Consider the following 15,946-nt stretch of genomic DNA (forward strand, 5'->3'; position numbering starts at 1 on the left):
AATATGCTAATGCGCCTACGAATAGGGAAGAATAACGAGACTATGTACTAGCCTTCTACCCTAATGTGGGTCCTCCACACCCTCCTATCTAAGGTCATGTCCTCGGTAAGCTGTAATTGTGCCATGTCCTATCTAATCATCTCTCCCCAATACTTCTTTTGCCTACCCCTACCTCTTCTGTAACCATCCATGGCCAACCTCTCACACCTCCTCACTGGGGTATCTGTGTCTTTCCTCTTCACATGTCCAAACCATCTCAGTCGCATTTCCCGCATCTTGTCTTCCACTGAGGCCACTCCCACCTTGTCCCGAATAGCCTCATTTCTAATATTTTTTACATATTAGACACATCCGACTCAAGAGTAAGACCACTAAAACTTAAACATGTAATGTAAACAAATTAGTATTGTCGCATAATGAATGTTATCATAAGAATTTGAGATTAACTCTTCTATATTTGTGTGTCTATAGTTTATAGCTATAATATTCTTGCAAAAAATAAAACTTTTAAGTTCACAAAAAACATCTGTTAGTAAGGCTTATTTATATTGGTAAGAGATGTTTCAAGTTAACAAAATGCATGTTATTGAAAAATCTGAAGACAGAGATGAGAAATTTTCTGTGTTCTTTTAATTACTTTGTACACCTATTTATACATGAGAGAAGCAAAGCTTTTCCTAAAAAGAATGAAAAAACAAAGCTTTTCCTAAAAAGAATTCTACCAGCTGGAATTCCATCTACTATACACTCTAGAAGCTAAATAAAAAAATGCTTCAGCTGATCTCATTTATATTACTTGACAGGTATCTCTTTTGCTTTGCTTTGGTTTCTTCATCTGAGAGCTTCTCTTTTTCTGTGAGCAAACCAGAGGTAATGTTGATAGGATTGACATTTTGGGATGAAATTTCAACACCCCCCCTTAAGGTGGAGGGGAGTCCGACGACACCCAGCTTGCCCATAACAGAGTGATGAGAAGGGCCGGATAAGGGCTTAGTGAAAATATCTGCCAACTGGGAAGAAGAAGGAACAAAACACAGTGAAATAAGACCGGACAGGTATTGTTGGCGCACAAAGTGACAGTCCAACTCAACATGCTTAGTCCGCTCATGAAAAACAGGATTTTTTGCGATGTGAAGAGCTGATTGGCTATCTGAGTGCACCGGAACTGAAAGAGACGGTGGAGCGGATAGATCATCAAGTAAACGAACAAGCCAGGTTAGTTCTCCAACAACCCGACGCATAGAACGATATTCTGCCTCAGCAGATGATAATGATATTGATGATTGTTTCTTTGATTTCCAGCTAATCGGAGACCCACCAAGGGTAATATAGTATCCACTGATAGAACGACGAGTATCCGGGCAAGACCCCCAATCGGAGTCACAATAAGCCAATAGTTCAAGAGAAGGATTGGTGGAAAAGAATAGACACTGTGCTGGAGCTAGTCTAAGATACCTAATAACTCGCAAAGCATCCAAAAAATGAGGCAATCGTGGCTGCTGCATAAATTGACTGAGATGTTGCACCGTGAATGAAAGATCAGGACGAGTGTGAGTTAGGAAATTTAATTTTCCTAACAATCGTCGATAAACAGTTGGTTCGAGAAGCAAATCACCCTCATCCGAATTCAGCTTGATGGTAGAATCCAAAGGGGAATTTGCAGTTGCTGAAGTTTGTGAGTCAAATTCACTCAATAGTTACAAAGTAAATTTCTTTTGACTCAGGATGATCCCCTGTTTTTCTCTGATGACTTCCATCCCTAAAAAATAGTGAACTGCCCCCAAATCTTTGACCTTGAATTCATTATCTAAAAACTGTTTGAGATCATTCAACTCACTAGGATTGTTACCCGTTATTAGAATATCATCAACATACACAGCCACAATTGATATGAGATCCCTCTCTTTTTTATAAAATAAAGAGTAATCATTTAAAGAAGAAACATACCCTTTAAAATTGAGCGCAGCTGTTAGTCTGGAATATCATTGTCTGGATGCTTGTTTCAAACCGTAAATAGATTTTTTCAGTTTGCAAACTTGATTAGGAGAAGAGGGTTGCATCCCTGGAGGAAACTTCATGTAGACTTCTTCTAACAATTCTCCATGGAGAAAAGCGTTGTTTACATCCAACTGAAGAATTTCCCAATTTCTCTTTACTGCAACACCAAAAAGGGATCTGATAGTAGTCATTTTAACGACGGGAGAAAAAGTTTCATTATAGTCAATTCCCTCTCTTTGAGTATCCCCTCGAATCACAAGTCTAGCTTTGAGTCTCTCAATACTCCCATCAAATTTATGTTTAACTTTGTATACCCATTTGCATGGTAATGCCTTGTGACCTGTTGGGAGTTCCATAACTTCCCAAGTCTGATTAGATATCAAAGCTTCAAATTCAGTCAGTATCGCCTGCTGCCAGCCAGCATGTAGTGAGGCCTGGGCATAACTGGTTGGTTCTGTGACAGAGGAGGTGGAGTTTAACAAGTTCTGATTAGAAATAGAAAGGGCTGAAAAAGGTAGAATAGATGTCTGAACAGGTGGAATAAAACAAGAAGAAGTGAGTTGTGTGAAGCATATTGCATTACACACATAATCACTTAGATAAAAAGGCTTTGTACTAACTCTTCCAAATCTGGTAGTAGGAACTATAGTGGTAGTAATAGTAGGTATGAGTAAAGGAGTATGAGGAATATGAGCAGAAGAAGTGATAGGAGAGTGAGGATCCATTGTGTTTGAAGATGGAGTAGAAAATTATTCTGATGTTTGAGGAGATGGACATCCATTTGTCCAAACATTATGATCAAAAAAACAATCAGAATGTAAAAAATCAGAATTGATGTAATCCTTATCTTGAGGATAAATAGGAAGAGGGGGAATAGGAGTAGAGAAAGGGAAGATAGATTCATGAAAGATGACATTTCTAGAAAAAATGATTTTTCTAGTGTGAAGATCCATGACTTTGTATCCTTTTTTCCCCATAGGATATCTAAGAAAGATAGCTTTAATAGCTCTAGGTTCCAATTTATTCCTGTGAGCTGATAATGTGGAAACAAAACATAAACACCCAAAAGTCCTTAAAAAAGTATAAGAAGGTTTCATTTTATGAAGAACTTCATATGGGGTTTTAAAATGCAAGACACTGGAAGGGAATCTGTTGATCAAGCTTGTAGCAGTAAGGACGCAATCTCCCCAAAAGATAACAGGAACTTTGGACTGATGCATAAGGGCTCTACATGTTTCAAGAAGATGCCTATTTTTTCTTTCTACAATCCCATTCTGTTAGGGTGTTTCTACACAAGAAGTTTGGTGTAGAATTCCTTGAGTTTTGAAGAAATCAGAGGTTAGAAGACTAGTTCCCAATTCTAAAGCATTATCAGATCTAACGACTTTAACTTTTGTATTAAATTGTCTTTCTACCATATGAAGAAAAGATTTAAGAGCAAAGAAGGCATTACTCTTGTTAGATAGCAAATAAGTCCAAGTACCTCTACTAAAATCATCTACAATGGTTAAAAAATATTTAAAACCATCATAGGTAGGAGTTTTGTAAGGTCCCCAAATGTCAATGTGAACTAAATCAAATATGGACTTTGACTTAGTTGAACTTGAAAGAAAAGGTAATTTACTTTGTCTTGCCAAGGGACAAATATTACAAGGAAGAGTAGAATGAGATTGTAAATTAGAGGAAATAAACTGAATTCTTTTCATTGATGAATAAGGTAAGTGACCCAATCTCGTGTGCCACAAAGTTACATCATTCCTATCTATTACAGAATTTGAAGAAATAGAGGAAGCAACATTCTGACTAAAAACTGAAACTGGAGTACTAAGGCACCAGCCTTGATCCCTCTTAGACTTACATGAAGGAGATTTGAGGAGATAGAGCCCATCATGACAATTACCAAGAACCTGAGGCCTCTTCATTGAAGGGGCCTGCAAGAAACAAGCAGTGGAAGAAAAAATTAGATGACAATTATACTGAGTGCAAACTCTTGTGACAGAAAGGAGATTATAATTGAAATCTGGAACAAAGAGAACATTTTTTAGCACTAGATTAGGTAAAACTCTTCCCTTTGTGTGTTACTGTTACCTTGTGAGAATTTGGTAGATTAACAATTAGAGGTTTAGGGAAAGGAGTGAGATCAGAAAATATAGAAACATCAAAAGCCATATGTTGAGTAGCTCCTGAGTCTATTATCCAGGAATTGAACTTTATATGAGTAAAACAAGAGAGAAGGTTATGAATAGAATTAGTTATACCAGAACACACTACATTGTTGACAGCAGCCTCTACTTCTGAGATTGAAGGTCCTGATTGTCCAACTTTGACCTGTTGGAGAAGATGAATAATCTGACTGAACTGTTCCTGTGAGAATTGTTGATTGTTTCCCTTACTGTCACTATGGTGATTTTCCTCTGCTAGGAGTGCATTACTGTATGCTTCTCCTTGGCTTATTCCATATATCTTCTTTGATCTAGTGAATTTGAAATCTGCAGGAAATCACACGATTCTATAACACTTGTCTATAGTATGTCCAGATTTCCTGCAGTGTGAGCAGATTAGAGTGTTCTTTCTTCCATCAGTTTTTCCTTTTCCTTTGTAATCATAGTTTCCAGCTCTCTGAACAGTTTGATTTACAACAGCAAAGGAAGACTCTCCAGGGTACTGATGGGTCACATAAACTTCCATTTGTTTCTCATCCTGAATTAGCAGAGAATAAGCCATATTGACACTAGGCAAATGAGTGATCATGAGGATGTTTCCCCTAGCAGAGGCATAAGCTTCATTTAAACCATAAGAAAGTGAATAAGTCTCTCATCTTGCAAAGACTTAGTGAGTTTATCTTTTCCACCACAGTTGCAATTACAACCACACCTCATATTTTCATTTAGAGTGTCTAGTTCATCCCATATTCTCTTTATTTTTGTAAAATAACCAGCTATATCACTTGTACCCTGAACTAAATCATTCAGTTCGTTTTGTAGGTGGTAAAGTTTTGCTCCATTTGGTTAAATCTCTTTTGAGAGAGAATTAAGAAGCCATGACAAAACCATGTCATTACACCTACTCCAAAATTTGAAATCTGGAGAATCTGAAGCAGGTGCAACGCAAGTCCCGTCAATGAAGACTATTTTATTTTTGGCCGAAAGGGCAATGAGGACTGACCTACGCCAACCTCCATACCCTGTGCCATCAAAATTGGTATTGACCAAGTTCATCCAGGATGATCTGAGGAATGCAGAAAATAAAGGTGGCTGGGATCTATAGAAAGAGATCTAGCACCTTTAACTGCAGAGGTTTCTTCCTCTATAGCCATGGAGAAAGCAGAAAGAGAATGAAAAGCAAATGAGCAATTTTTATCTAACCTGCTCTTGATACCATGAAAAATCTGAAGACAGAGATGAGAAATTTTCTGTGTTCTTTTAATTACTTTTCCTAAAAAGAATTCTACCAGCTGGAATTCCATCTACTATACACTCTAGAAGCTAAATAAAAAAATGCTTCAGCTGATCCCATTTATATTACTTGACAGGTATCTCTTTTGCTTTGCTTTAGTTTCTTCATCTGAGAGCTTCTCTTTTTCTGTGAGCAAACCAGAGGTAATGTTGATAGGATTGACATTTTGGGATGAAATTCCAACATCCATTTGTTTTAATACACCACCTTGGATTCTGATTGTCAAATTCTTATTGAAAAATATAGAGATTCAAGTAATTTAATTCAAAATTCTAAAATTTAAACAAAATTCTATTGTACAATAAATTAAAACCTTATAAAGATAATTTGCTACATTCCCAATGCCATTTAAAGTTTGACCATTTTAAATGTAATTTAAAAGTAGTAATTTTTAACACAAAAATAAAATTTGAACAAAATTATTCATTATTAAAACACGAAAAGACTCTAACACAATATATTGGACTTTAAAATTGTTACAAATGAAATTGCAATATGCTTTGCTAGAATACAAAAACTGCTTTTTATGTGAAAGTCCAACACAATTTAATAGTATATTAACTATTTACATGTGAAACTCTGGTATAATGTGATGAAATTTCGAACTCAAGGGCTAAATTCTTAGTTGTAGAATCAAGTTCTTGAGTTCTTAGTTATAGAACCATGTGTTAGACATTTACAAGATCTTAAGCGTGTCTAAAATATGTATAAAACAAAATATAGCGGTATAACAAATGAAATACGACTTCAACCATAATTTTGATATTGTTCAGCCATATTTTTATACTCAAGAATTTTCTGAGCACCAAGTATTACTCTAGACGATGTTTCTAAAATAAAAAAATACACTCATAATTAATATCCTCCCACTTGTGTTTTGTATATAATGAACAAGTCATAACTCATAAGTATTGAGTTATTCTTTTAAGAATATTATAATACATGAATTATGATAATAGTTTCTCTAAAGGCAACTAGTATCTCCCATATATTGCAATGCATCATGTCTCTAAACTTTATCCCATACATTTTAATGAATCAAATTACTTCTCCCATCTCAATTTTTGTGATGTAGTTGATTTGACACAGAATTTTAAAAAAATAATAATTAAATCTTGTGGTGTTAATATGTCATGCAGATTTGTGTGACTACATTTCATTATCATTAGGGATAAAATAAATATTTTATCGTTAAATTGTTATTAAATATAAAACTATATCACTCTTTTAGAAATTGATTAAGAAAGAAAAGTAAGTCATATGAATTAGAATAGAACGAAAGTAATATTTATTCTGAATCCATACGACAATGATATTTATCAAAATAATCGAACGTGTTCACAATAAAAATATAAAAACATCATATAACATTCGTTCTTACAACGTAAATTATATATATTTATAGTGACATGCCTTTAGTTAAGGATCGATGCAAATATGTTCAATGACTACTTTTTTCTCTTTTATAATTTTTTATGGCTAGGTAATTAACGTTGATATACTTGATTCGATTACTACTTCTGTTATTTAAACCATAAAGATAACAATTCAAACTGTCACAATATATTCCCGATTTCTTAGAGATTGACTCAACAATTTTAACTCAATAAATAAAAAAATTCAACTATACACTATGTAAGATAGCCTTGAAATAAGAAATAAATTCATCCTCCATAATGGAAGTAGCAATAAGAGTATGTTTGGCACTCCATCAAGATATAATTTCACCGGCCAACACAAAAATGTATATTGATGTTGATTTGCGTGAATAAACATACCAACAAAAGACTAAATCAATATAGTCCATCATTTTTAGATTACTCCATTCGTTTACTTTACTTGTTTATTATTTTATATATAGATTTTATTTTTACTTGTTACTTTTAACATATTAAGAAAAGTTAATTAATTTTTTTTTTCATATTTTACTTTTAGTATTAATTATTTATTACCAAATCATTTTTAAAAATTTAATACTAACATCAATTATGATAAAATAATTATGTTAATTATTATTATTTAATGAGTGTATCAAATTTAAATATGCTGAATAAAAGTGAACTAAAAGAATATTTTATTGTTTGTACATAAATATGTGGTCTTTTTGTTTCTTGAAACTATTTTTTTCCCCTCATAATTCTTGAATGGTCAAGACCCGATTTATTTTGACATCCTTCCAACATCTATCAATAAATACAATCAGATTTAGTGTAAATTTGAGCACACATCAACTTTCAATTGAGACACATGAAAATTCTTTATTTGTTCCTTTTTAAAATCATTCGAGAGACTGGTTTCAATCCATTTTTAGGAAAACTATTTTTAATTATAGTCGAGAATCAATTTTTTTCCAGCTTTAATAATCTTGAAATTTAAACTTTTATTTGACAAATATAAATTCTTAAGATTGAATATATTCGATGAACATGAAAAATGACAACATATGAAGCTTACTCTGTCGAAATAAACTTTTCCCTCCATTAATAAATGATTAATAGCCTATTTGGATTGACTTATTTTTAAGTAGCTTATAAGTTAAAAACTGATTATAAGTTTTAAAAAAAAAAATGTGTGAATCAATTTTTTTTGACTTATAAGCTATTTTCAATTTATAAACTCCTTAAAAGTTCATCCAAATAAATCCAATTATTTATTAAAACTTATTTTAAGCAAAAAAATAACTTTAGTTGGTGAGCCAAAATCTAAACAGTTGTAAATTAATGAGGAGTCATTTGATAAATATAATTTGTCATAAAAATATTTGCGCCTTGAATTTTTTTTCGGTTTCCCCTCCAATAAGAAAAATCCCGACACTGCCGCCGCTCGAGTTGCAACCAGTCCGATATTCCGCCGCGGTTGGTTGCCGCCGGCGTTTTTGGTCTTCTCAGGCAAAAACGTCAGTAAAATCCGTTGACCAGCTCTTTTGTCCTGCTCAGTTTAGAGATAGATTTCAGGTGTATTATTATTTCCTCGTATTTTCTATTCTGTATTACTGCCTATATACCTTGAGATTCGTATCTATATATACAGTGTATCTGTTGAACGCTATTTGTCACTCGGAAACTGCAATTGCTGATACATCGGTTGGGGTTCAATTGGCTGTTTAACATATATTATTTCGAATAATTAGAGCATAGGTAAGGTTAAGGTTTGTGCACATCCTATGCTTCCCAGACTCCGCCTGTAGGATTACACTGGGTATGTTGTTGTGGTAGTACTGTCCATATACAGTAAGATCCAAAGCAGTGTATACAATGTGTTTGTTGAAGCATAGATTTGGGAATACTTTGCTGTTCCATATTTATTTAGAATAATTAGAGCGTCCAGGTTTAGTTTTAATCATCTTTATGATTTAGCCACCTTCTGTAACCATACACCTTATGTTATATATGTCCGAGGGAATAGAAGTAAGAACGTGGAGATACCAGGTTCAAGTTATAGCTATGGGCAGGTTTACCTGCTAGTCTGCGATTGCGTGTGAGCTGTAGTAGGCTGCCCAGTTTATTTGTGTGGAAGCTGGCTAGTAAGAAACTGGAGATGCCAGGTTCAAGTTATAGCTATGGGCAGGTTTACCTGCTAGTCTGCGACTGCGTGTGAGCTGTAGCAGGCTGCCCAGTTTATTAGTGTGGAAGCTGGCTAGTAAGAACCTGGAGATGCCAGGTTCAAGTTCTAGCCACGGGTTTTACCTGGCACTTTTCATGTGAGCTGTAGCAGGAGGCCCAAACATCACTGTCAATAAAAAAGATGATAAATTTCACCTTTTTAAAGATAGAGAAGACCCTTACAATTTTTCTCTATTTTGTACCACTAAATCTTGGTCATGAACCATGGGCGTTACAGGAATTGTGTACAATTAGAAGCATTACTGCTATGCATAAACTGCAACTCTTTCTTCAAGATCCTCAATATGGTCAGCATTTGTTATTATCTCAGGCATTGTACTAACGGATCCACCTCGTCAGAAAGATGGAGTACAGAAACAAGCTTGTCTTGGCTCCAATGGTTAGAGTGGTAAGTATCTTCAACTAAAATTAAATTAGAGCATCTTTTTCTTCTTTCTTTCTCTTGTTTTGCTTTCTCTTTTTTGGTATCTTTTACTTGTACTTTTCTTTCTGTGCTTGCTTCTTGTTTATGTTCCCGTTGCTAGATCTGTATTCCTTTTTCCGAAGCTCATTTCTGTCCTTCTAGGAGCTATTAACTTCACTAGGAAGTGTAGTTAAGAGTCTTAAGACTTCTCTTGATACGTCTGTACTTTCTTATATGTTGTTCTTCAATGCCTATGGATCTTATGCTTTCATTATTTTTCTGTCAGGGTACATTGCCGTTTAGGTTGCTTGCTGCCCAATATGGTGCAGACATAACCTATGGAGAGGAGATTATTGATCATAAGATCATCAAATGTGAGCGGCGAGTTAATGGTAATTTCTTGTTCATCTTTTTTACTGTCTTCTGTCTGTATTCTCCTTTAACTGGCTTGTTGTATGCATTAAGTATCATGTAATATGTGGAGATATACCTACCTCTGTGAAAGGATGTTACCAACACTTTCTAAAGATACCAAGGAAGCAAGGACACGGTCTTGTTTTGTGCAAGATCCTTTATTTTATGACTGTAACCTTGATCTGTTTGTGTTGTAAATGTCAATTTGGATACCTCTATAATTTTCTATTCTTCAGTTATCATTGTTAATATTTTCATGCTAATGAATGAAGGATGAGGACTTTTGAATTTCATCATGTTATGTGTCTCTCTGTAAAAAAAAATGAGCCTTGTAATTGAAGATATTTGATGGTGAGAACGTTTTACCTGGATTCATAGCTGAAATGGAATATTTGAGAAATATATCAAAACTTTTTAAACGTAAAGCTGAATGTTTTAGTTTTAGTGCTGATTACCCCTCGAATACCAAACATGGATTTGTCAGTTATTATCTAGGCCACGTACATTGCTAAAGTCTACATGTGATCCGGTAATTGATTCAGTATCTTTCTAAGTGGGGAAGATTTACTCAAAGTCATTATACTGTGAATGCTTTATGCCTTGCTGATTTTTAAGAATATAATATATTATTTGATCGTAGAGAGATAAATATTTTATTAAAATGGCACTATGCTTTATTCCGTGCTATTTTACTTTATAATTTTAGGTAGTATTACCTTGATGAATAGGATTCAAAGTCACTTATCTTTTAAGGGGAAATAAATAAAAGCGGAAAGATAAAATGCTAGCAAAACATGTCTTTCAATGCAGGTTACCTAGTATCATGAGATGGCAAAAGAAAAAAAGTTGATAAACTTGGTGCATCTAAATTATTTCTCATGAGTTTTATCCCTTATTCCTTAGATGTCTTAGGGACTACTGACATATTGGAGAAGGGAACTGATAATGTTGTTTTCAGAACGTGCCCCGAGGAACGAAATCGAGTTGTATTTCAGATGGGCACTTCTGATGCCGTGAGGGCTCTCAAAGCTGCTGAAATAGTGTATGTTTCATTCAGTTCTTTCTTCCTTTTCTCCCCTAATATAATCTTTGTACTTTAATTCCTTCTGCTCCTTCCGACCCCCTCTTTCTGTCTCTCTCTGTCTCTCTCACAATCACTCTCTCTCTCTCTCTCACACACACACACACACACACAGAGAATCTAATATTCACATGGTCATACACGCATCCACATTCTTATAGACAGCCAGATAGGATTGTATGCCTATGATGATATTAAATTGTCTCCCTGTAGTTGATAAGTTTTTACACTTTTGTTTCCACTTGCTTTATTTTTCAATATACTCTGACATTTGTGGTGGTATTTTTTTAAAGTAATGGGATGCATTATGTAGAATATCTATCTCGGCTATGTAAGAACTCTTTAGAGTTTATGAACCAGGCAAGCAGTTTCTATTGCAACAATTGGATTCCCATGCAAAGGACCCCCACAAAAAAGAATGAATTTCATTGATGAAGATAAAATATAGGTGCCACTAGTTAATAGCTACTTCACACCGGTATGGAGGTCCTAATAAGTTGTACCATTATCGCTCTGAATATAAATGGCACTTGCAGAAGTCTTCTCGTGCCATGAAACATTTTCTCAATTCCTTGGTTCCAGGTTGGGAGAGATGAGGGACGAGGTAGAATTTATATGTTCCTGATTTCAATATTGTACATCAATGTTAGAAATGCTGAAATGGTCTTGTTCGATTTCGTCTACTAATTTTCCTGAGAAACTGCCTTGAAGATGAACTCGAGTGTTTTTGCTTTTCTTTTTCTCAATGATGTCATATCTTTTCCTGCAATGAATGTCTAAATTATTGAGTTAACATGTTGTTGGCAGTATTTACAGACTTTCTGACATTCTATGGATTATGGATATAGCTGATGTTTTTTTTAAACTAACAAGCTTGTCTTAGTTGAACTTGTTAATGTTGAAGTGCAACAAGTTGCTTTGTTACAAATTTTTTCTTTTAACATTTTTCTTAAAATTCCATCAATTGCATTATTGTGAAGGTTCATGATCTACTCTCTTTCTTAAGATTGTGAAGGAACTCGAAAGTACTTGCTTGAGTTTGTTTGCCTTTTCTTTTAAGAGGTCTTCTGACCTAGGTGTGAGTTTAAAACCATCAATTTTCCTTCAATTTGATATTCAGTCACTGCATTTGATCTAAATATTTAATGGTCTGTCCTTTCTCAGGTGTAAAGATGTAGCAGCAGTGGACGTAAACATGGGATGCCCCAAGTCATTCTCTATTAGTGGAGGCATGGGTGCTGCACTCTTGAGCAAGCCTGAGCTCATCCATGATGTATGCATTTGTTCTTGCTTCTTCACCCTTGTAGTAGAATTTCCTTCTAATACAGCATAGAAGTGCATGTCCTGTTCATAATAAATCCTTTCTTCTTAACTCAGATTTTGACAACATTGAGGAGGAACTTGGATGTACCAGTAACTTGCAAGATTAGATTATTAAAATCTCCACAGGATACAGTGGAATTGGCACGACGAATTGAGAAGACTGGTGTCTCTGCGCTTGCTGTCCATGGAAGGTATGTGATCTCTGTATATCTGCCTTTTATGTTCTTTTTAAACCTAACCTTGTGCTGTGTCATCCAGTCAACCCTTTGAATATTCAGATTGTCTTCTTTTGGGTATCAAGTTATATCATATAGTTGTTGGAGTCTTTTTTTGCCAATATTAGGTGGGGGTTGCTGTAGATTCAAACAGTCCACCTTAGAAGCGGGACAAGAACCATTTAGGCTTCTTGGTTATATTGGAAAGTATTGGCTGTTCAGTATGTTCTTGCTACTTTCCCCGACCTCTATCTCCTTTCACTTTTTTGTGATTTTAACTTTTAACTGATTTTGAAGTTTCATTCTGAAGATGACAATTCATGAATTACTAACCACATCTCTGAAAAACAGGATTATTTTAGGTTCTGATCTTCCTTCCATTTGTTGAGGGGTGGGTAGGGTGATGCACATAATTGGCTTTCCGTGAATTATATCTGCGCTGTCAGTGGTAGATGATTTAAAATACAGAAATTGAACATGCTACATCTTGAAACACGGCGAAATTGATTTATGAGGGTGCAATTTGACAGTTCTCTCTGCAGCTACTCTGATTATGTCTCTGTTTCCAAATTCCACGGAATATGGTCATGGCTCATTTTTTATTTTTTTTTGGGATAAAGAATCACCACTGATTGCTTGTCTGAGCGTTCTCCTATTTGGGGGTTTTAACTTGGGATCAAGTGATATTTGTATTTTGATATTTCCTCTGACTAACAAATGCGGCATGATTGATGATTGAACTATAGGAAAGTTCCAGACAGGCCAAGAGATCCTGCAAAGTGGAATGAGATTGCTGATGTTGCTGCCGCTCTCTCTATTCCAGTTATAGCAAATGGTGATGTTTTTGAATACGAGGATTTTCAACGTATTAGAGATGCAACAGGTGTGCTTATTCTTTTTATAATTGCTCTTTGTTCTCATATTGTTCTCTGATGAATCAGTTTGCACTTTCTAGATGAAGTTTTTTTTTATTGATATTAATAGATCTGAATGTTTGGCACAATATGACAAAGAAATATCTGTTTTTATGAATATCTACATGGTTGTTTCTGCTTATGTTTTGCAACATATATCACCTTTTTTTATAGGTGCTTCATCTGTGATGGTTGCAAGAGGAGCCATTTGGAATGCTTCTATATTCTCTTCCGAGGGAAAAATACCATGGGAAGATGTCAAAAGAGAGTATGTGAGAAAGGTATTCGATCTGTGAACCAGATGTGAATCAATATCTTATTACATGTTAATTTAGACTCTGAATAAAGTAGCCGCTTTGTCCATCCAGCATATAAAAGAAATAGACTAAAATTTATTCCGTGTTTGTTTGAAATTGAAGTCGATTAAGTCATTGACTTCCTTATGCTTTTCACTGCAAATGTAAGTAACAGGTCTGGGTGCTTTGGTTGCAGAGTATATTGTGGGATAACGATATTAGAAGCACAAAGCATACCCTGAAGGAAATGATAGCGCACTATTCTTCCCTTGGGCTCCCAGAGGGGCTGGCGGTAATTAAATCAGATACCTCGGCAGATCTAGCGTAAGTTTTTCTGTCTGCTTCTCTTACTTCCACCCGTATTTCGATGTGTTGGATCAAATTTAGTTGCTGTTCAGTTAGTTTCCAAATTAAGTTGTTGTGTTCTGATTCCTAAAATGGGTAGTTTGAATGTTGTGGTCTGGTATAATTTATTGACATCTGCTTCACCCTCACCCCCTTCCTTTGTTTTCTACATAATTACAGTCTGCTCTTTCTAAAAGTTGCTTAAAAGTTTTCTGACTAATAAAAACAAGGATTTAAATTGTGAAAAGGTACATAAGTTTCTTAATCTTTTCTTTCATCCCTGTACCGTTATTCACTATGAGATTTGTCCAACATTGGCAGGGTTCACAAGTCCCATTGTTACACCTCTGCACATATAAGCTGTGAATTGATATAACTAGCCAAGTCCTTTTTCAAAAAAAAATAATATAACTAGCCAAGTGACAATGATTGGACTAATTAGTTGTGAAATATGCTACGGGGGCCCTTATTGTTGTTGTGGTTAGTGCTATATTTGATTGGAGGTAACAAGAACAGGTAGAGAAGAGCGTTGTTTCTCTCAATTGGCAAAAAAGAGTAACTTATTAAAAGTAGTGACACCCTTTCAACTCCCCTGTAAGTAGTCGAAAATAGTTAGAGAGGGCATTTTGAAGATTTCATCCCTAGAGGTTTCTTCCTTGGATAGATAGCTACATGTGAATCAGTACTTATCCAAGATGATCTTCCTAATAAGAGGAGAAAGATTGTGGTTTTAATAGATAGTTCATGTGTGAACTGTATGAATAATTTGCTTATCATCTTTCTTTGCTAAATGGGGTGGTGGAACATGTTCCTTTTTGTTTGGGATAGAATTGTGTATTGTTAAGAATTTTGGACACTTCCCATGTGGCTACTTCAAAAGAGAAATGGAAAATGTTTTGAGGGGATGTACATGAACAGTTCCATATTTAAAAAGTTGCTTACCAGAGAATGATACTAATAAGTAGGGAGTTGGTTGTATTATCTGTCTTGCATGCTCATTTGCTTCCAAGGTGCTAGCGCTGACATAAAGCCATGTCAACTATACCTAAACTTCTATATGAAGTCCTCAAACATATTTTCCCCTTCCTCTGTGTGGGTCTTCTGTGGGGCACCTAATATTCAAATGACTGCATATTTATCGTCTTTCAGGAAACTTTATGGTGAAGTGGAATACTACGAATATGTCTCAGAAAGCCGGGGGGAGCAGATGACATAAGATAAACAGTTTCACCCTCACTAATCATAGAAGTCAATACACCAAGATGTCAGTTATAATTTATAAAGCTAGTGGAATGTTTTTTTGAAGTAAGAGATAAGAGGTGGACTCTGCACATGGAGTTGTTAATGAGTTGAAGACTCACGTAGTTCTGACTTCCTCCCGCGTGATGTGACTATACCAGACTGATATCTCTTGTTTGAGTTTGAAGTAACATTTCACAACTGCTGAAGAAATCCCTCTGTTCGAACAATATTCATTGTAGGCCCGCACACTAAATTGAACTAGTGGGTTACCTGCATAAACCAACACGATAGCTATGTATCTTTTGGTTGTAGAAGGGGTAGCATTGAAGTTTTTCTTTATTCCCTTGGCTCATGTTGCAGACATCATTTGCAAATTTGAGATATCTAGTATAATTCTTCAAGTCTAAAGACTATTTGTAATTAGATTAAAACAAATCGACTAAACCAAAAGAATATCATATAAATTCCTATAGTGAGGTGTACATAAATAGAAAAAACCATGTCTAGGAAGAAGTTTAATGTTCATTTATGATTTAAGAACTTCCAGCAGGACAGAGATGTCCAACTCAAAGTCCAAGCAAGACACGCATATGCACCCAACTCTAGAAACATGTTGTTGCACAAGTTGCCACTCTC

The 15,946-nt window shown here is 35.1% G+C and overlaps 1 protein-coding gene across 1 annotated transcript; it reads left to right on the forward strand.

Moving 5' to 3' along the window:
* Nucleotides 1-8,227: 8,227 nt before the first annotated feature.
* LOC129901252 (uncharacterized) lies at nt 8,228-15,711 on the forward strand. Its single transcript, XM_055976382.1, has 10 exons — nt 8,228-8,408; nt 9,388-9,465; nt 9,767-9,872; nt 10,798-10,936; nt 12,140-12,248; nt 12,353-12,489; nt 13,260-13,396; nt 13,602-13,708; nt 13,920-14,047; nt 15,218-15,711. The coding sequence occupies exons 2-10, from the start codon at nt 9,421-9,423 to the stop codon at nt 15,282-15,284; spliced, it is 975 nt and encodes a 324-aa protein (XP_055832357.1). The 5' UTR covers nt 8,228-8,408; nt 9,388-9,420; the 3' UTR covers nt 15,285-15,711.
* The last annotated feature ends 235 nt before the right edge of the window (nt 15,712-15,946 follow it).

Source organism: Solanum dulcamara, chromosome 8 (genome assembly GCF_947179165.1).
Source record: "Solanum dulcamara chromosome 8, daSolDulc1.2, whole genome shotgun sequence".
Lineage (NCBI taxonomy): Eukaryota > Viridiplantae > Streptophyta > Magnoliopsida > Solanales > Solanaceae > Solanum > Solanum dulcamara.